General features: G+C 48.3%; 1 protein-coding gene across 4 annotated transcripts in view; it reads left to right on the plus strand.

The window, feature by feature from the left end:
* The window catches only part of sog (short gastrulation), a 319,699-nt gene that overhangs the window by 206,606 nt on the left and 90,646 nt on the right, over window positions 1-22,447 (plus strand). For all 4 annotated transcript variants that reach the window (XM_050167443.3, XM_050167430.3, XM_050167438.3 and 1 more), the window contains exons 3-4: window positions 530-656; window positions 15,706-15,777. In XM_050167443.3, coding sequence (XP_050023400.1) covers window positions 530-656; window positions 15,706-15,777 — 199 coding nt within the window. The remainder of the gene's footprint in view (window positions 1-529; window positions 657-15,705; window positions 15,778-22,447) is intronic.

Consider the following 22,447-nt stretch of genomic DNA (forward strand, 5'->3'; position numbering starts at 1 on the left):
CAATCAATCAATCAATCAATCAATCAATCAATCAATCAATCAATCAATCAATCAATCAATCAATCAACCAATTGGTCGATCGCTCGATTAGTCAGTCGACCATTCGGCAACTCCAGAAATTTTGTTGGTGATCGCCGTTGAGATTCTAATTTAAGTTTGACTCGGCATTATGTCTATCTGAGAACGCTGCGTTAGGACGGCGCGACTATGCGCGCGACCACTTAAAACTACCACGTGCTTTTAAATAATCTGTGGACTTCCGCGGTACATAGGGCTCCTGCTTCAGCCTCGAGGCAGGCGTCAAATCTTCAAAACTTTTCGTTCGTAAGAGCTGTTTGCCATAGGTAGGACACCGTGGCCAATATGTCGTCCAACATCGCGATTATTTGGCACCTTGCTCTTACGAACAGTTGTATAGCGTAATAACTATATTGTGAATACAAGCGCAAGCATTTACTTTGACCATATTGCGCAGTTCTTAGGACGGTGCCATGGTACAACTCTCACCTCCGCACTTGTATTTTCACAGGTTCACCGCAAGAAGAGGGTTGTGGCCCGAGTCCGCTGCGAGAACATCAAGAACGACTGCCCCAAGCCGACCTGCGATGACCCCGTGCTTCTGCCCGAGCGCTGCTGCAAGACCTGTCCGGGAGAAGGTTAGTCACCCTCGGCGTCCTCCATGAGTGTCTCGGCTCGCGTTTCAGGTTACCCATTAGCTCGTTCAACTAATCGAGACGCTGGTCATGCTGTAGATGGCGCGATTTCAACGATGACCGATTTTGAACGATTTACGCCGAGAACGATTGACAGTCGTAATTCGGCGTCTGGTGGCGTGCTTTTGTGGCGTTGTAAGAAATGCACAGGTGGTGTGATTGCGCGCCTCGATCACCATCCAATGTACTATGGGAGGAAAGCCCGTATTCACAAACAAACGAAGCAAATAAGTTTTCACGCTACAACTGGTCGTAAAAGAGATGCCAGCTGATTCCAACGTAGGGTATATTATTAGCGAAGACTGCAACCCAATCGCAAATAGCTCTCAAACACAAAATAAAAGGAGTTTCTTTTTTAAATTCTGGCCAAGAAGTGATATGTGTGCGCAACCGCGGCAGCAGCTCAGTACCTTGACCGTCGCTTTGCTTAGCGCTGAACAGTTTTCCTTCCTTCTAACCTGTGCCGTCGGAGTGCTCTCTGTTCATTTCCGGAAGCTCAACGTTGCGATGACTTCAGCAAACGAATGTGAGTGAGAACTGAAAATGAAACTGCTCCTGTAAAGCCAGAAAATAAAGAAGAAATAGGAGAGCCACCGAACTAGAGTAACGTTGTGGGAGATGAGCGCCAGTAGCCGTATGAAAGGATAGCACCAGTGACCTTGCGGCGAGAATTGAGGGCGAAGAGAATTCTGGCCAGACTTGGATTTACGGGCGGGGACCACGTCTCGTCACAGTCACTCGCATGGCTTGGTAAACGTAAAGCTCCTCCATAGGCGTTTCCACCGACCAGGTTAAGTACCGCCAACCTACCCTCCCCCTGAGTTCTCCTCCCTGGTTGACTCTCAGTTTCCGGCGTCAAGCGGAATTTATGTAGTCTTACTTCTCATTTTATAGCGGAAACAACGTCACTGCCGTCTGGTACTGCTGCGTAGAGGTTCGAGTAGGGCGGTAAGCATGGCGGAAGGAAAAAGTTAGGAGGGAGCATCGCGCAACGCTATTGAAGCCAAGAGTGTCGTCCCAACACGTGGGGAAATCTTCAGAGCAGGGAGGCTACGTCAGAGCGCGTGGTAGGTTTGAGTACTCCCAGTTGATCTTTTTCTATTCCCATCCGCATGGAGGAAGGAAAAGGTCCCACCATGTCATAGAATATCGTTTTTTTCCCCCGTGATCTCGAAGCAAGAGGTCACGTGTTGGGCCGACACTGAGCAAAGGGACAGGCGTCACGGAGCGTTCGCTTGCCAAGGCTGGCTGCGTGACGTAATGTTATCTTCTAACTTTTTCCTTTCTCCATGGTGGCGAGCTACCCTAGTGCGAGTGTGCAACAAGAAAAAAATTCAGGAAAGAGAAATCCTGGAAGCGGTACTACGGCAAACAAACTCCGGAAGCGGAAATAGTGCGCGTGGCTGTTTCCTAATTTGTCAGTCACACCAGCTCCGCTTACACTAAAAGGTGTCCTTACTTAGCAAAAGCGACGGTGACGGGTGGATGAAGGTGCTTTAAGTGGTTCCGAGTATTGCTGAGAGGCTGTGACCTCCTGCGCGCCCATGGTCTCTCACAGAGCACAGCCTGGGCCCCATACTGGGCACCAATTGTGGCAACGGGGAATCTCGTAACTGGCCGTGTTCTCCACGAAAGACACCGAGACTACAAACAGTGAATGATTTAATCTTTCTGCGGCGAAGCAAGGCCAGCTGTGAACGCTGGACATTCGAGAGCATGCGGGCCGTCCCCGCGCCACGGGTAGTTAACCTGACAGCCGGTGAAAATCGCCCCACAACTTTCAGCACTAGGAAGCCTACGTGAAACCTGATTTGCTTTAGAAAGAGACATAAATAAACAAAGATGAAGGAGAGCACGAGAAAGAGAGAGGGAGGCTGCGTGAGAGGGGGCCTGAAACAAATTAAAGCGCCTGTTTACTCTGGGTTAGCCAAGAGACACTCACAGCGAAAACAACAAAGTGGTCGTAAAGAGAACGATAAGTGCTTTTGGGCTTCGCTTCAGCTTCCAATGATTGGCCATTGGCTGCTGCCGCGATGGCAAAGAATAACCACAAAAGCAGCCAGAAAGCGTGTCCTCGCGCTTACTCTGGTGGAACGACGGATAGCTGTCGGGGGCATTGTGCGTCCCTTGCGAATGGCGGCCCAGCGTACGTGCCGCCCGAGCTGCGGAACACTTTAGCAATCAACGCTCGAAATGAGTTGAAAGCGTTGTTTCAGAGCGTGCATTAATCTTGGTGCCTGACTTGTTTTTACTCACGTTGTTTGTGCCCTCGTTTCAGATCGTCCTTGTGTAACTTCGGGAAATGTTTTCGGTGGTATTGGTAATTTAGATTCCGGTGTTTTAATCTGTGTCATGCAGTGAAAGAACGCAGGCCCTATATTGTGAAAGAAATGTCATTTACATTTGCTTGATGATACAAGCTGCGTTGGAACGGAAAAAAGTAAACGTGGGCATGTTAAGACGATTTTTTTCTTGTTTTGTCTGTATAGTCAAGGAATAAGAGCAGGTGCTTCGAATGTAGGGGAACTCGTTCGAGATTGTGTCCAAGCCGAACTAAATGTAGATCTCGGGCATATAATCCCACTCACGAAAGAACGCATCCTAGATCTGTCTATTGCTTGGTTTAGCATGGAAAATGACAAGCGTAGCAAATCTTCACGCGTTAACGTCACATTCCACTGGCTGCAGGCGCACGGTCCTGACCACGAGAATGGCCTTGCGGAGTGCAATGCCCACTCTTCCTCGCCACCATTAACCTCTCCACCTTTCGCTTCCTCTGATCCCCGCTCTGTTCTCGTTGCCCGAAAATCAAACCTCCGGCGGGAGACGCCCGCGTTTCCGCATGCCCCTGCGTGTGCTCCCCGACAAGCTTTCAACCGATCACCTTGAATAAGATCTTAGGACCACTGCCTCCTATATCGCAGCTACATAGAGCCACAAAAGCGCTGCTGCGATATTTGAAAGCTACTGGATTGAGTCACCGTCTGTGGTCCGGACTGAGTGACCGAATGATATCTGCAGTGGACTTTCTCTTCTTCATTTAATCTTTCCTTCCCCTTTTCCCTTTCCCCAGTATAGGGCAGCCAACCGAGATCAGTCCTGCTTCACCCCCTACCTTTCATTTATTATTTGCTCTCCCCCTCTCTCCCCAGTGTAGGGTAGCCAACCGAGCTCAAACCTGGTTAACCTCCCTACCTTTCATTTCTCATTTGCTCTCTCTCTCTCTCTCTCGGGTGGTGGGGGAAGCCTTTCTCCGGGCTGGGGCGCTTGACTGGGATTCTTATAGTCGATGCGCGTTGCTGTCTCACCAGTGACATCGACATCACACTCCACACGTTCACCCCCGCCAGGCGGCCTGCTGTCTAACAACCTTTGTTAGCCATTAGCAGTCCGTGCCAACAGTCGCGCATGCCACAGGGAGGGGTCTTTAGCCATTAGGAGACGCTATGCTAAATGTCTGAGCCGTGGGTTTGCGCTAACGACGTCTGTTTGTCCTGCAACGGAGTCGGGAGAAAGGGAGTTGCTTCCTCGCGTAACGAGATTTCCGGTGTTCGGGCCCGCCGCCCCGGAAGTGAGTCGATTTACGGGCGGCAAACGAGCCGATATTTGCGCTAGGGAAGCGAGGCGCCTGGACGGATGATGACGTCGCCTTGTCTGCGTCGTAAGACTGCTGGGTAAAGTGCGAGCAACAGCGACATTCGCGGCCACGCGGGGTGCTACTCATCGTAGTACGACATCGCTCCGACGAAAATGTGCTGCCAGAGAAACGCTCGCGTATTCACGTCGATCGGGGTGCTTAGGCCCTTTTTTTTTTTTGACATCGTAGACACAATTACCGAGAGTACTTTTTCTGTAAATTCTGTTTCGAGGGAGGGCTGTTCTGTTGTCTGGCCGAGGGAAACAATCGTAATTGCCCCCGGCGAATGACCCGCCATCGCTGTCATGCTCACGCCTCGGAACCGAGTCGCCGGGCTTAACAAGCCGAGGAATCAGGAAAATTTACGCGGAATCGGGAAACTTGCCTGCATAGGTCGCAGTCTCCGAAAACAGGGGGGCGTGGACGTTGCTGGGAGGGGCATACGTCGTGGCACGAGGCGGAAACTTGTGCGCCGACGACGAAGATGATGAGGATGATGGTGAGGAGGACTTCTTAAACTGCGTATTGATCTGTCATGCTCCACCTTATTGGTAAAATTATCGAGCTCACACCCTCTGCTGAAACTTTACACTATATGAAATACATATACGCATAGCATATTTGTAATGCCTAGTTCGCTCCGTCGGATGCTCTTTGATTCAGCCAACTTCCATGCCCTGGCTTCCCTTATACCTCCTCCCCTGTGTAGGATAGCAAACTGGACGTGCGTCAGGCTGACCTCGTTACCTTTCCTTCCTTCCTTTTCACCCTCATCCATGCTCTGGCGACGAAAAGGGAACGGGTAGCAGCGCGAAATCAAAACCGACCGCATGAATGGAGATAGACGTGCATTTTTACTTCACGTTCGCATGCTAGCGATATAGTATTGCGCTCTCTGACTGCATAAAATATAAAAGGCTATGCTTCTCAATTGATATGATGTTTCATTCTTCCTATTTCCTTCATTTCTGCCTTCGGGTTCTTTATGGAGCCTTTTTCTTTCACACTTCTTAATCACTGCAGTTTATTTTCTTATGATCGTGATATAGCCGGGCCTTCCGTCGGGTATTTGCCTAGACTCGCAGCATTTAAACAAGGACCAGCACCATCGCAACAACATCTACTGCGAAGAGATATTTTTTTAGTCTCTTTTCAGCGTTTTATATTTAAGACAGGAGCCGGACTTGGCAATCGGAAATTGTTGTCTGTTGTCGTCGAGACCGGGGTGGGGGGGGCCCCGCCGCAAGACACAAACACGCCGCCAGCCACCTCTGCTTGCTGCCACCATTTGGTTCGGCTGTCGTGTTTACTAAACAACGGCGGAAAGGCGCTGGTCGCACCCCACGGGGGTTTCACGCAGATGTCAGCTGCTCGCTACTTTATTCTTTCTGGCCTTTCTCCTTTGAAAAATGGAAGCAAGGGCCCGGCACACCTTCTCTCACGCTCGGCTATTCTTGGTCGCACTTCTAGCTTGCGGGTCCGGAGAGAGAACGCCGTCCCACAGCGAACGTGCGGTGGCGACGACAAGGCGAGAGGCGAGGAGCGATGGATGATCACGCACGGGTCTCAGCTCCCGCAGCTTCGCGGGGTTTTTGGGGGCTGTAGTTGTGTGCATTGCGGCTGACAAATTTAACAATATAGACTACACTTGACCGCCATAAGGCGTGTTGAGCTGGCTATAGGCTTCCTATGTGCGGGCAATGATGCTGTATACAGAGGAGTGCCTACCGTTGCCTTACCAACCACCTACTTTTCTATTTTATTGAATTGAAAGTAAGAGAAATAGATGTAGTCGCCCTGTAATGGTGAGGGCTACTACTTCTCGCATAGCAATAACAATATAAAAAAAAGATATGTAGTAAAAAAATGAAAAAGGAAACCACGTCATAGGGCCGGAAATTCACAGCACACAGTCCTATACACTTACGAACTTATAAATATAAAAGGCAAAGGCTAGTCGCACCGCAATGAGTTTGTAAACAAAGTCACAAACCCTCGCAAGCGGCCGTGATGTAGGGCCCTATAACGTAAAACTATTCCAATATCTTTTTTATTCCAATCTCCTGACGTCAAATTTGCGTAACCGCCGACGCAAGCATCGGGGGGTCACCAGCAGGGTTGCCTGAACAGACCAATCAAACGATCTGCTCGTTCATAGGAGGTCACTTTTGTTTGCTTGAAAAACGAATAACATTGCCTACACTGAGCTGGTTGTCTTATCGAATTGGCTGGCAAGAGGCGAGGAGCACACTCAAGTGAAGAGGGATTCGATGGGGCCGAGCCACTGTACTGAAAATTGATAACCGGATAAAGAGAGTGGTGCCGGCGTCTGCGATTGGCCCGCTCTCCTTCGCTTAACATTCAAACAGCGCTAGACGACAGGACCAGAAAGAGGAGGAGACAAACACGGTCCTGTCGTCGTCTAGCGCTGTTTGAATTTTATTGTTACCATGGAACACCAACTCGCCCAATCCGCTGCCCTTCTGCTCTTTCGCTTAGCTTGCAGTGTCTGGTCGAAAATCGCGGCGGCATGCAACGGAAGCTTAAGAATGACACTAAAAAGAAGAGTTGGCAGAACGAGGCCCTAACCATGCCGAAAGTGCTCGAAAACGTTACACCGCCACGCAAAAAGATTTATTATACGCAAACAAACCGATGCTCTCCGGCAGGTGCGACTAGCCAGTGCCTGAGCCATCGGTGGCAGCCATCTTCTATTCCTTTCGGAACGGGGCAGCTTGCGGCTATTCAGAAGAAAATGCAGTTTTTTTTTGCATAATAATGCATCTTTAACGTGTACACGTCATTATGACGCTGTAAGTTTTTGCGGTTTTGTGACGTCGCGTGACAGGCAGGTGAAGTGGGTGTCGCCCGAAAACTTTTGACAAATAGCCGGGGGCTAATGCTGAAAAGGCGTCGAATCAGAAATAACTATTTTTCTTGCGTTCGGTCAAATCATGCATAATCAGTGTATACATGTCATATCAAATGGGGAGCTATTGCGGTTTTCATGACGTCGCGTGACAGACAGGTGAAGTGGCGGTGGGCCAAAAAGGTTTTTGACCACAAATAGCCGAGGGCTAATGCTGAAAAGGCGTCGAATCAGAAATAACTATTTTTCTTGCGTTCGGTCAAATCATGCATAATCAGTGTGTACATGTCATATCAAATGGGGAGCTATCGCGGTTTTCATGACGTCGCGTGACAGACAGGTGAAGTGGCGGTGGTCCAAAAAGGTTTTTGACCAATCGCGAAGGGCTCATTGCAGAATTGGAATAGAAAAGTTTGGAATAGTTTTACCTTATAGCGACCGTAGACTGTGATGAGCATGTAAACAGAGAATACGTATAATATACAAGAGAGTATAACACGTAATATACAAGGCGCTAATAACTACAGATAATAGTAGCATGCCAAAGTTCATACACGTGGTATTCCATTGGTCGCGAGCTTTCTTTGTCATATAGGAAAACTGCCAGACCCGCAGAATATTGCGGCCGCGAATTGATGCGTCTCGACAAGAAACAGCAGCAAATTTTTCGTTTCCTTTCTTTTCTGCGTTCATCACTACGGCTAGGCGCTAGTGACGTTATGAGGCCTTTGTATACAAACAAGAAAAAAAAAAAACACAGGGCTTTACCTGCCAAAATTACCATCACATCATGGCGTAAAGGGCGACCACGGACCAATTTTTGACCACCTGTGCTCTTTAACTTGCAAACGAAGTCTAAGTACGCGAGAATTTTTTGCATTCTACCCCAATCAATATGTGGCCGTAGCGGTGTGCGTATCTAACCCGCAACTTCGAGGTGAGCAGCGCAGCGCCACAACCACTAAGCTACAACTAGCGGCGGGTAAATACGAAGCTTGTCTATGCTTTGCCGTTCTTGCACCCTCATTCTTAAGCAGTGCGCAAGGCCTCGGCTAACTGATGGCACATGGCCGAACTGGCGAACCAGTTATCCAACCTTTACGCTTTTGCATCAATATAGGACCCAGGGAGATAGGGAACGTGTATTTAGTGAGACCGCTTGAGTCTTTTCAACCACGATTGGTCACGGTAGCAACAAGAATTGCGTGCAATTAAACGGGCAACCACGTTGGTAATAGTTACTATGGAACTCGAATACACCGCTGAAAGCGTCGAGGGTGGCGCAGGGAAGTGCAGCCGCGGTAAACGCTTACTGGTAACGCTTGTTAGGCGCGCGATCGGATGAGGAAATGCCGGCATTTAAGTCTATTGCAGTCATGTCACGTGCGTATAGATGATTTACATATCGAGCCATAAACGAACGGTGGCCGTCCGAAAGCAAAAGAATGTAGGCTCGGTAATCGCGGCGGCCACGTTTGGAGCACAAGCATGGTGAGGAGCGGTGGCCGTGACACCACCTGAGAACTGTCTTATACCTTATTTCACTTCCTGGCGTTGTCGACCTTTTGTGCACTCCAGCTGCCAGAATCACTGCAGCGAACAGCGAGGCATTGCCACTGAGGCAAACCGTTTCTGCCCTTCACTCGCTGCCACGAGTAGTTCGCATGCTTTTGCCTGGTCGCCTGCCAAATTGCAGGCCGACGAAAAAGACTGTCAGTGACGTGGCAGCTTTAAAGGGCGTCGTGTGTTCCTTCCGCGTCGTGGCGTAGGGAGGTTGGCACTACCGGGAATTTACCGTCAGCGGCCTGTTAATACTGTTTACGTAAGTGTAACGCAAACAAGGGAGAAAGAAAGAAAAATGGAAAAGCGCCACGGCGTTGCTTATTCATCTTTTCCAAGGGCGGCCGTGCAGAGCCGTACAATCTGAGGGAGAGAGCACAGCTCCTCGTCACTATTTCCCGCACTTCGACCGCACTCTTGCAATCAACTGGATAGTATTGAGTTACGCAAGTTATGCAGCACCAACTATAGCCCACCAGTCTGTTCTGTAGTATTGCGTGTTTGGCAGGCTTGCGCTGAAGCAAAATGAAAAATTGCTCCTTTTCATATTTTGTGTAAAATGTAATCGGTTATTACGTATCAGTTTGGTGTTTCTCTTAAAATTCACACGCACCTTACTTACGCCTGCGCTGATTATTAGCTCGGTTATTCAGGCGTTCACTGCATACGTCATCACTGTCCCAACAGTTACGACTGGGTTTAAAAGATCTGAATTTAAACTTCTTTGTTAAAGCCCTGTGACTCAAACGAAAGTTATTGATCCTGCTGCAAGCGCGCTTCGCCACAGTACTCGCACTGCAGCGAAGGCCGACTCCCAGGTGATGCCAAGTTTCCGAGAATTCGTCGAGAAACAGTAATGCTTTGTTCAAGCGATACTCTGAGTGCGTTTGATTTCTTTACGTACATTTGCAACTTTACTTAGCTACCGAGGCTATACAACAACGAAGTAAATTTCAACCTTGCACTGCGCGTGGCGCGAGGAAACTGTCCCATAGTTGACCTCCAAGGGTCCAAGTGATCTGTAGATTGAAAAGTTCCGTCAGCTTGAAGAGCTGGAAGTGATGGGATTGTAACATGTACTTTCATGCCCTGATATGGTCTGGCAAACTTTTACTCGAAGACGCGAGGATTCTGCTCCCAAGCTTAGCTTTTCATTGCGAGTCACCTACAGTAAGCACGGTAAACACGTTGAGCAATGAATGCTTGACATTTGTGAAGTTTCAGCAATAAGCTAAAAGAGGACCAAGGGCCAAGTACGCGTACTCGAATGAAGGCTACCGGAATCATCTATCACTCTTTTATTTTCATTTTTATTTTATTTTTGGTTGGAGGTTGGGAAGCGGGCTATCTCCAGCTCGTCAATCTGTATCTCGTCTTTTCTTTACTGTCCTATTTCCAAATTTTTGTTTGATAGTGAACAGAAGTCGTTTCCGTAACGCTTCCTTTATTTACAGCGCGGAAACGTTTCAGATTTCTTGTCGTCTTTGGGTAATCTAGGCTTCCGTTCTCTACGGTGAACCCCTAGCTTTGTCGAAGCCGTTGCCCTCTCAACAGTCTGCTTGCGGTCGCGTTGTCGTTGCGTCGGTGACGTTAACGCGATCGCCTACGGTGCAGCTCGCAGCTTTCCTGCGAGACGCCGGTCTCGATGAGATAATTTGATTCAGTATGGTTTGTTGTGTGCATGTGTTAAGTGTAGTATGTCCTGCATGTCTTATTTCATTTATTATCGCATTCATCTTCGCTGGAGCAGCATGACAACTGCGCCGACGGGCAAATTCTTCCCGTTTTCATTACAGAGCGTCTCTCGCAAGCGTTTCAAGTTCGCGTTTTCTTTTCCTCTTATCTCTCAATATCAAATCAGGGTTGCACGCAGCCACAAATGCAGACGCAAGTGCGCTCACCAACACACTACGCCATGCTCGCACTCATACGCGTACATGCTCACTCGAACAATAGTGCGCGCGCGCACACGCAAGTAAGCGGGCTGAATGTTGGACGCTCCAGCGTCCCTGTCGCAACCGCTCCGCGGGTAACGGCGGCAGCTTGCAAACAATGCGAGTGATTTATCGACGCCGCGAGCTGCGGGTGAGTGCGCCCCCCTTTGACGTCTGCGGTTTTAAAATACGCGAGCCGCGTCATCGGCGCCCTGTTGTGGACTGCGCGGAGCCCTTGACGGTTCGGGTATATGTGCGCTCTGGATTACGTCCCCCTGTCGCGCAGCGTGCAAGTCACACCCGGCTCCACGCGCGCGTCGCAGCGCAAGTGCGGCGGATAATAGCAACGGCGGGTCTGAGTGGGGTATGTGGGGCGCTCTCATCTCGGTTGCGTAAAAGTAGGGGTTTCCGGCTACCAACAAAACATGGCGGTGAGAAATGAGGCCCGACTTCCCGCGTTCTTAACGCGTGAGCATTAGGAGTGCCGGAGGGGTGAAAAATGTTTGTGTGATGCGTGAGAAGCCGGTCACGTGGTAGAGGTAGAAATATGGAAGAGCTGAGAAGAGCGTTTATGTATGTATGTATGTATGTATGTATGTATGTATGTATGTATGTATGTATGTATGTATGTATGTATGTATGTATGTATGTATGTATGTATGTATGTATGTATGTGTGTATGTGTGTGTATGCGTGTATGTATGTATGTATGTATGTATGTATGTATGTATGTATGTATGTGTGTGTGTGTGTGTGTGTGTGTGTGTGTGTGTGTGTGTGTGTGTGTGTATGTATGTATGTATGTATGTATGTATGTATGTATGTATGTATGTATGTATGTATGTATGTATGTATGTATGTATGTATGTATGTATGTATGTATGTATGTATGTCAAAGAGACAACACGGCGGCAACGTCTTGTGCTACAGGCCAGTAGGCGGATTGTTGGTTAAGAATCCACTCGCCCAGAGCGCCAGCATAAAGTTTGAGAACGGCTGTATATGGCTTAGGCAGTTGAGGAGGTTCCGTGATTTCCTTGAGCATCATTATCTCTACGTTCTCGGTATGAATGAGAGGATAACACTACGCGATATCTTGGAATGGCCCGACACTGCAATGTATTTACGGCTTTTGCGTCATTGCACTAGAGCACGTGTACAAGGAAGTTGCGTATAGGAGCTCTCATTCTTCTAGTAACCCTGTGTTCACGCAATCGAGCGAGTGTGATTGCTTTCATTTATATTTCGTCACTTTCGCCTATTTATATGTCATTTTCTATTCATACACCAGCAAGCAATTGATGATGAAGCTCGTGAAAACGTATCCTCCCGTCGTTTACTATAGTAGCATTCAGACAAGCGCTTCGATCATTCAACAATCTGTACTCTTGTACCTCAGAGATCCTCCGCAGCTGCAGCAACGATAAATAAATCATGCAGAAACCATCGTCGATGGTTATCCATGACCCCCACTGAACAGCCCGAACGAACGGACGAACGAGCGAGCGAGGGGCAGTACCCCGCTCTCCTTCTGCCAGCCCGCCCCGCGCAACTCGGCTGCCCGAGATCACGCACCCTTTTCTCGGCGCCTTTCCTCGCCTTTCCAGAGTTCCTTCGTGGCAGCCGTGGAGTCGCTAGCGAGCGCGTCCACTTCATGCTTTCCGTGGTGTGTCGGCGTCTACGCCGTCGACGTTCGACGATTCCGAATGCTCGCCTGCGGGCGTGTTTTCAGGGGCGAGAATCCGATGTGAGTTTTCGCCCACTAGATTGTCCACCATGGTCTGGCCACTGCCGGGCGGCCAGTGACACGTGCGACAAATGATTGAGCGAGCGACAGCCTCTCCTCCTCCTCCCTCCTGTTCTTCGCTGCCACTATATTTTGCCCGAGAGGATGCGCTTTTTGCCTTGCGTTGCCGTGACAAGCGAGAGAGCGAGCCAAGAGGCGACAGTCAGCCCCTCCCCCCCCCCCCCCCTCCCGTCGTCCCTCCTTCCCGCCCCTCCCCGCCATTCTCGTAAGGAGGGAGCTTAAGCACGACGATCCCCCTCCGCTCCCCCTACTCTCTTTGTAATTCTATTGCGCGAGAGCGCGAGACCTTTACCTTAGCGCGCTTCCTCGCCTTCCCTCCCCCAAGTCCGACCACCGTCGTACCACCGACCTACAACAAAAACTTTAGAGAAAGCCAAAGAGCTAAAAATCTATCTATCTATCTATCTGTCTGTCTGTCTGTCTGTCTGTCTGTCTGTCTGTCTGTCTGTCTGTCTGTCTGTCTATGTATCTATGTATCTATGTATCTATCTATCTATCTATCTATCTACTAAAATTTTTCATATTTCTCTTCGCTATCGTGTTTAAGAACTCAAGTTGTACATGCACCTTAGCTATCTTATATCCTTGTCTATCGTCACTACCGAGCGCATCGGCCTCCAGCCAACCGAAATCGCTCTCGCATGCCTACAGGTTTCTAGATATGTCTTCCGATGCTTTCCGTCGAGTCCAACTTTCGTAGTACTGCACGTTTCTAGCGGTACACGAAGCCAAACATGCGCAGCCCAGAGGGGCAGCGCAGTTGCCTCTCGAGGCTGGACGAGTTGTTCGCCGAGTTTGCGAGCGCGTTCGTCTGTTGCCGTGTGTGCGAGTACGACGACGAGATGCAAGCGCCAGCAGCAGCAGCAGTAGGCAACTGCGTTCGGAATGTTGTGCGAGGCCGCGACCGCCAACTCCTGTGTTTTCCATCCTCTTACGTGTGCATAGTACATCTGCTTGCCGAGCGTTATGTACACATGCCACGAGTTTCGCCGCCCAGAAATATATATATCCGCGAGCAGTGCGTCAGCATTCCCACATGTAGATTGCGGTCGTCGCCTCCGACGTTCTCGCTGCGTCCGGATGCATTGCCGCAAAGCTCGCATGTTGCGGGCACGAACCTTGGACGTTGCATAACGTAAACGTACTGCGTTTAAACACGTCTTCTGTTTTGTCCTCCTTATGTTTTTTATATATTTATTTGCGTCTGACACCTTCAGACTCTTAAGATTTGTTGCTTTCACCTTTGCGCAACAGGCAATGAGGACGTGTCCGCATGTCGGGAATGCATCGGTGTTTATTGGGCAAGTTTGAAAGCTTTTGTTTTTGTTAACCGCCAAAGGTCGTGTCTAGGAGCTTGCGTTATACCACATATCTTTGTTTTAACTAACTCTAAACAAGTACAGACCCTGGCACGTTTATGCCGAAGCCCATTTGTTTGTTCCTTTCCTTTCCGCCATGAAGTCAACGGTCGTGAAATTCTAGTTTATATGCACTGGAACAAAGTCAAGAGACAAGTGAACACATAGCATTTTTTCTTCATTATTCCATTTCAACAAATGAATCTTAACACAATCAAAACGTTTATAATCTTAAGGTACACATTTGCTTTTATAGACTACTGGTGAATAGTAGCTGACACACACACACGGTAAGACACGTGTGCGATTGCGTGCGTGCGCGGGCCCGCACGCACGCACGCACGTGCACGCAGTTTAGTATTCTCCTTGACGCCTGAAATCCCCTTCTCAATACATGTACGCAAACTATTGTCCTGACATTTCTTTGTTAGGAGCAGTCATAGTTAGAGACTGCCGGCCTTAACAACGTTCTCGTGAGTTCCAGCATCTGTCAATCTCTTGACTAAACCCCTGATTTCAATGCAGGACAACTGTTGCTGAGGCAGTAGCAGTAACTCATCTAAAATGAAAAGAAAGTCTGCATGCCGGCATCTTTCACCGCGAGGGAATAAAAAAATCGCCTCAGCTGCCCAAGGCAAAGCTCGTCGTCGCCGTGACGCGTCGCCTATAGCAAGTTTCGCTCAGAAACTCGGCTGCAGGTATCGTTTGTCGTTTTCAGTCGCGAAATTATACTTGGTGATTTCTAATAGCTCATGCGAAAGAGTCGAACCTCTCTTCCGCTCGATTAGTTAGGCTTAGCTAAGCGTCGTGCGTCGGCCGCCATTTCGCAAGTGTACAAGCGATTGGGGACGGTTTTGCGCAACCCCGTCGCGAGCCGCTCTGCTCCTGCGTTTTAGCTCGCAGAATTCTATCTTGTCGTCGGCGGGTCGCGATAGCCGGTGCGATCGAGCTTTCCGACTCTCTTCGATTTCATCACGTCGTGCCATTTTCACCTCATTAGCCGATGAAATGCCGGTGTTGCGTCATGCCTACCGGGGGGCAGACCCTAAGGCTCTCACTATAACGTTATCCTTGTCTTTTTTTTTCCTTCCTGCTTTCAATACTTCAATGGCCTGTAATTGGTATCGTAATCGTCGTTCAGGGACATTGGTTACTTTTTCTTATGTTTGTATTTCTTTGCTTGTCGCTTGCCTAGGCTACGCGGCGACTAATTATCTTGCTACTTATGTCGGGCCTAGGCGCCAACTAAAAAGAAAGCTTTTTGCAGTTAGATGTGGTATGCACAAACGGATAAAGAGAATGAATAATTTGTCTGCGTTAAAAAAATATGACTAAGCGGGGTTATAGGCAACGCGACGACAACATGTCTTCTCTATTTAAGGATAGTGTATGTGGGCTAACGTTACGAAATATGCTAGTGTGTATCTTTTTATATGGCTGATTGCATAACTCTTCTCGTTCCCGCACCCTCCGTCCCCCCAAACCCCCACACCTTGTTCCACTCAAGTAATACCTTCATCCGAGGGCGCTCTGGGTGGTTTTGAGCAAACGAGTCACTGTGCCGGGTAATTAGTTGACACATCTAGTGTAATACACAGCGGATGGAGTGCCGAGATAAACCCAGTTGAGTGATAAAAAAAAAAATGAAATATGTGTTTCAGACATGTCATCAAGCAGTGAAGCTCTGGCAAATACCGCTGTATACCCACAAAGTGAACAACGAACAACCCAGTTGTTTTCTATTCCTTCTTGATCCTTTAATACACGGCAGCTGAGTTAAAGAACACCTCATCTTTGTCTAATAGCGTGCACCCGCTTTCGTCGCAGACTATGCGGACTTGGAGGAGGGCCTGGCCTTGCGCAAGCTGGAGCTGGATGACGAGGACAGGAACTCCAAAGGTGAGCCCGAATTTTACGTCTACGGTTTGGCGCTGTGACTGACGCAAGAAACTGGATCTTAAGTGCCATACACTACATAAACCATAGCGGTGTGAGACTCGTCCAGTTATCATTAGGATCGCTGTTATGAGCAAGCACACACCCCCGCATGCGAGACAAATCATTCAGAGCTCTTGCGAAAGAGGACGTTTGTGAACAGGCGACGTGATCTCTCCCGGGTTGCAACAACTTCAATGGCCGAGAAACAGGTCAAGCAAGGATGTAAAATTTGCAAAGTCACAACATCTAATATAGCGAGAAAGTGGACTAGTTCACGCTCGTTAATCTTTTGAATAGTGCCAAGCGTATTATTTGTTTATGTTTATTATTTTTTTAATGCTTTCAGGGCATTACAGAAGGGAGTTAGAACATCAAACATTACGCACTAGAGGTGGGCGATTATTCGACGTTCGGAATAGGAATCTAATGTTATACACCGACTATTCGTATTCGTGTTCAAAAGTGAGCTATTCGGTAATTCCGAATATTTGGAATTAACCAGATATTTCGCGCCAGCTGACTTTTAAGTTCTTGTTACTGTACTCCGTATGCTAGACGCAGCATTGCAAGTTATCAAAAGCGAAATAATGACGAAAAATATTCCGTAGGAATGCAAACACGAAGTGGATAGCGCAAGTTTTTTTATGTTGCGCGTCGGTAGCCTGCATTACAGCCTGCGAGTTTTGCTCGCATTCTGTCATTTACTGTTTTAGGCAGCCTAGTTATGTTACATTCTTATCTTTCACTCTGCGACCAGTCATCTGTCCCCAAGCTTCTTCTTATACAGCTTCCGATCGGTTAAGGGTCACCCCGTGAAATGAATTAAACTTGGCTTCGGGCAGACTCTCGGCTTTGTCCTTACGTCGCGCGTTAGGAGATACGTGCGTTAACCGCAGGATAGCGCGTATCCTGTAGTTTCCTGCAAAATTTTCTAGAGAGAACTCTGGCAATGTAATCGTTCAGATCTCATGGTAATTATGAGTAAGTACGTGGATTGGTCTCATCTTCGGAGTTGTGACTTAATATGTTCTTTTGGCGTAATTTGTTACGATTACGCTTTCCAAATTTCCAGTCATAGTTTTCTAAACACAGTGAAATGAAAAAGTATCCACGTGGGCGCATAATAATTTCGAATGGTTGCATTTACGAAGGAATATCTTGTTTGAAAATCGCATAACCACTGGAATGCACTAGTGCGAAGTCTTACGCAAATCCATGCAATGCTCATCATACCCAAGCTCCGTAAACCGTCATACTTATGCAGCCTCCCGTAGGACACACCAGCGGCAGAGCTCCCTGAAGTGATGTTTTATAGGGAACGCTATGGCGTGTCCCGTGCTCTTTTGTTTTTTTTTTTTTAATGAATGAAAGCGGCGCCTTCCTGCTTAAAGGGACACGCACGACCTAAACAGAAGCCGTGCACAGTGCTTGAGCCCAGTTACAACTACCAGAAACCAGGTGTCACCGCGCATTTGCTAAATTTGGCTAGACTCGGTGTGAAGTAGCGATACGGGGTTGGCGAGGGTGGAAGGACGTCTCGCTGCAGCCCCCTCTGCATAGCTGCACTGTGTCCCGCTCGTCCTTAGCAGCGGCGCGTGGGCGAGCGCGCGAGCTCGTCGGACACGTTCCGCTGGCAGCGACGGCCGATTAACGTCGCGTTCATCATCCCTCCCTGCATGCCCACATACGCGCACACACACTCTCTCTCCCTTTCGAGCTGTTGAGTTCGCGTTTGGTTTAGTCGCGTACCACACGTTTACTGTGGGTATCTGTGCTCGGCGGGACGGGCATGTGTCTGTCTGGGAGGTGTCCCTGTCGTGAAGGACGCGCGCGCGGCTATTTGTCTTGCCGACCTGTCGACTGCTGGTTAAGTTCCAGGATGAGAATAGAAGGCCTCTTTCGCGGCACCGCCGGTGGCACCAAGAAGACATGAGACGTGTTTCGCGCAAGCCGCGAGTCTATGGCGCCACCGCTACAAGATGACTGTGCGGGGAGTTTGTACACGGGATATCCCTGGGAGAAGATGAATGCTCTTTACGAGCCAGTAGGCGTGAAACTGTGAGCCGATTTGGGTCAAAGGTCGTGCTCGTTCCTCCGGAGAGTTCAGGCATGCAAACCTCGAGCAGGAATAGAAGGCCCACAAATAATTGACATTTATTAAAGACATGACTGCATGCGTTGATGTCGCGGCTACCATCGTCGAGCCTATGTGCTTGAAGGCGCTAGTCCAGACTCTTCTTCCACCGCGGGGCTCTATGAGTACTGTCCACTACGATAGTTTTGTATTGGCGTCGCCAATATGGGCGGCGTTCATGATAGTACCTTAGTATGAGTGGCCATGCCACACCAAGTGCACTGACTGATTCATGGGTCAACGCACCAGTATTGCACCGACTTTTGCATTGGCCGATGTACTTTGCAAAATAGTGGCAGGTTAGCTTTGTATTAGCGTCGCCAATATGGGCGCCGTCCATGAGAGTACCGTAGTATGAGTGGGCATGTCATGCCGATTGCACTGACTCAATGAGTGGCCAATGTACCAGTATTGCACTGGCTGTGGCAATGGTCAATGTACCTTACAAGAAAGAGGCAGGTTAGCTTTGTATTGGCGTTGCCAATATTAGCGCCGTCCACGAGAATACCGTAGTATGAGTGGGCATGTCACGCCAATTTCACTGACTCAATGAGTGGTCAATGTACCAGTATTTCACTGGCTGGGGCACTGGCCGATGCACCTTACAATGGAGAGGCTGTTCCTGCTTTAAGTGCGCCCTGAGAGAAACCTTACGCAGTCCAAGCGTATTTTAAAGCACCCCAAACGGTTTGTCCACGTCTGGATCACCATGCAACTTTACTGTGCTAAATAATCAAGCAACAAAAATTGCTGCTGGTTGGCCTGGTATTGCACTGACTCTGAGACTGGGTCCATGCACCTTGGAGCGGTGCCCTTGACAACGGCCGGTGGCAATTTCGCTTCGTTCTCTTAAAAGGCCTTAGGCGTCCGCACCGTGCTCAGCTTTCCCGCGTACGGGGCGCGGAGAAGCAGTGGGTGATTATACAAGGAGAGGGTTTACTAGCCCACTTAAGCAACTGGTATGAGTTGTCTACTTGTGGGCAGTTCTTTGCAAGAAATTTAATGTATAGCGCTATACATGCACCCATGGGTGTCCTTATACTAGCTTAGTGCCATGTAGGTTTTGTACGAAGTTCACCGGCTCCGCTAATATGAATAATTTAGGAGTAGCTTAAACAAAGGCTTTCTTTTTCTTTTTTCAAGCTGTTTCCAGTACGGCAAGCATTCACACAAACAGTCGGTAGTTTTAGCCTTTCTGCTGACGGATTACCGTTTGCAGAACAGCGAAGACGCGGCCGGTAGCAGAAGCGCTGATGGTGCCATCTTGTGACGATGTGTTCTAGCACTACGCGCTATAACTGTTACTCTGCAGCGTGAGCGTTCTGGCCGAAAGAAAAATATGAGACCATATACGTTCATAATGACAATGTTGCTGACGAAGCATTTATGGCAGCAGCTAAGAAGAAGATATTGGGTCCAAACAATAGTACTTCTGCGAGCTCTTGTTGAAATCAGGGTTCGATGGTGTTGCTGCCAGTACTAGTGCTCGAATCTACGTCTCTGTGTATTAACGCGACAGCGTTAAATACCTCGTGGCGCAAAAAATCCGGTGTCGGCGTCCGACGTCGTTTCGCGATAATTCATTCCTAATCACAACCACGCAGGCCCTCCGCGTGGCGCAGAGGCGTTACTGGACTAATTGAATTCCACAAAGTAAAATACGTCAGAAAAATTGTAAAGTACCACATAAACACAGCTTACAGACATGATAGCGTCGGATTGTAATTTGAATGTACAAGAAAACAAAATTGTGTTACGCGGGAACTCAAGCACAAACTCTTTCCGGCGTTTCTACCATGCGCAGAGCGGCGCGGCCTGCTCGCTTCCTTGCAACAACACCATCCAGCTGGTGCTCGCCTCCGTGCATGCGGAAGAAAGCTGTGGGTGTCGGCAAACATAAAAAGCAGTCAGGGATCTTTGAATGCTATCCAGTTCCACTCTTGAAGGCCAAGCTAAGCGTCCCCCAAACTTTTATTCCGTAAACTGCAAACGGTAATACGTAAATCGATGGGCGACAACTCTCTTACCAACATGCCAGCTATAACGGTTCGAGAGTTCTGTTCTGTTTCGTTATAGATGTATTGCTGCGCAGAGGGCGAGGTAAAAAAGCTTCGGCTGCCCCATTTCTCCCTTTTGTGAAGCGTGCTTCTCCTCATTAATCGCAACTCCTAGGAGAAGCCGACACTTGGCTTTGTTTGTGGTAACCAGCGTCGTTCGTTCGATAACCCGTTTATTTATTATTGCGATAGCAATTATATGGACATTGCAGGCACATTTCGGCCGTCGTCTTCGCCGCCGTCGTGATATTCCGTATAAAGTCCAAGGGTGATAACATCATTGCCGCGCGCCGTATGCTCTATGTGCGAGTGAAAGCGCGCGAGGGCGAGCTGGCAATGGCGGCTCGACCTGGCGAGCCTAAGGGAGGAAGGCGAGGAGGAAGCGCGCCGTCTTTCGCCGCGCGCAAAGCACCGTGGAGGAGTGCGTTCTACTCCGGTGGCTACTCATGAAAAAACGCTAGTCATCAAAAGCATCGCTGAGAAATACAGCAAGTTTAAACCCATTACGTTGCCTCCAAGCAATCACTGATTAGAAAACGTACTGGACAGAAAAAGAATAGAATACCATTTTCACAATGATGAAATCACTATTGACTGTTTTTTTAAAAAAACGTAATTGTAGTTCGCACTCGATCCAAGGGTCGAGGTAAATTACTGCAGGTTTACAAAATTCCGATGAACAAATGCGTTAGGACAGGACAGAGCACAACTCAATCAAAGTTGGATCTGTTAGAAGGAGATTGCGTGCCAACTTAATTAGCAAACTTCAAACGAGAAATAAATTTTTCTTGCATTCTTAATTTTTTGCTGCCACTCTCACGTTGCGATTAATTTCGCAAAACACGATATGCTCAAGCGCAGGAAATTCAAAACACAATACAAAAACAGGCTTTTCTGCTTATCGCGGATATACTCAGAACAAGAAAAGGCTAGTACAGACATCGCTTTCTTTAGAATAAAGGTTGGTAAAATTCACGGAAAATAAATAAATAAAGAGTGCCTGCTTAAAATTTACATCGGAAAAGCCGAAGAGAGCCAAGGGTGCGCAATAGTAGGAGCGTTAATTATACGTACCCTGAAAGGCAAAAGGCAGACACGAAAAAAAAAAAAAATAGTCTACTTTCTTTACTTATAATTAACCGAGCAACAAAGTTGGTACTCGAGAGAATCAAAGCTTGCCGATGTCTTTCAATTAAAAAAACAAAAATAAAAAACGCTGCCTTTACAGGCATTTCGCAATTTATTCTCTCTTTGCTTGGTCAGGTAACGCCATCGAATTGCATGTGTAGCTTTGTGTTTCTGCGTCCCTTTTTTTTTCTCTCTGCCTCTACGTTTTTCAGTTCTCCACTCATTACCGAGTTTCTAGCGTGGCTTCACCCTGGGGTCCATTCCTTTAATTAGGAAAGAGGCCTGGCTCGCGGACCTTCCTGAGTAAACGCGAGATGAAGCGCAGTGGCGGCGCAGAATGCCAAAGCGGTGGAATAGAGAAAAGAAAGAAAGAAAGAAAGAAAGAAAGAAAGAAAGAAAGAAAGAAAGAAAGAAAGAAAGCGACCTGATGTTTTCAGCAGCGTATTGGTCCGTGATCCGTGAGAACAAGGCAGCGGCAGCCTTGGTGAGGCCTGCTGAAAGTGGCGCGGCGTCGGCTAATGGAAAGCGTGAGATTCAGAAAGTTGGTATCGCGCTGTATGAGGTGTTGTGACGACTGGACGCGGGCCTCTTCGCTCGCGTGCCGTTGGGGTAACCGTTATTGGGAACTTGTTGTACTTGTGAGAAAACATCCCGGTTAATTCGGCCCTCATTGACTGCATTGACAGACTATCGCGCACGACTGCACCGATTTAACAGGCGGTGTAGGCGGCCTGCGCGGCGATTAGAAGGAGTCCTCGAGTATATACAGAGCGGGATAATGAAATCTCGAAAGCGCCTTCTTTTTTTTTCCAATTTTTACTCTTTAAATATATAAAGAGATTGTGCGTGCTCGTGTGAGGCCTCCAGCATGTGTGCCAGATCGTGTTGCCTAGGCGTGTTCACATTGCGCGAGACTTTGTATTATACATCCAGTCGCCTCTTTAGTTTCTCCTCACTCCTTCGGGAAGTCCGGGAGGAATTTAATTTTCTCTCGGCTGTGCTAACACCTACGACGACGTGACTTTCGTAGAGCCAGGAGGCCCATTAGCATTAAAACTGTATCGAGTGATCGAGTGCCGCTGTCCTATCTGACGCATTCTAATGAAACTCTTCACACCTGCATGGTTGCATGAGTGAAAAAAAAAAGAAATAATAAAAAAAAAAAGAGATTCGTGACGGTTACTTGAACCTTATGGTTTTTTCATTCGTATTACATTGCACTTTTCTAAAGGGAAGGGACTCGATTCATAATAATCGAAGGGTGTTTCCCTACTTCACTAGCCACCTAATGAGATGAGCAGCCCGATGGTTT

Source organism: Dermacentor andersoni, chromosome 3 (genome assembly GCF_023375885.2).
Source record: "Dermacentor andersoni chromosome 3, qqDerAnde1_hic_scaffold, whole genome shotgun sequence".
Lineage (NCBI taxonomy): Eukaryota > Metazoa > Arthropoda > Arachnida > Ixodida > Ixodidae > Dermacentor > Dermacentor andersoni.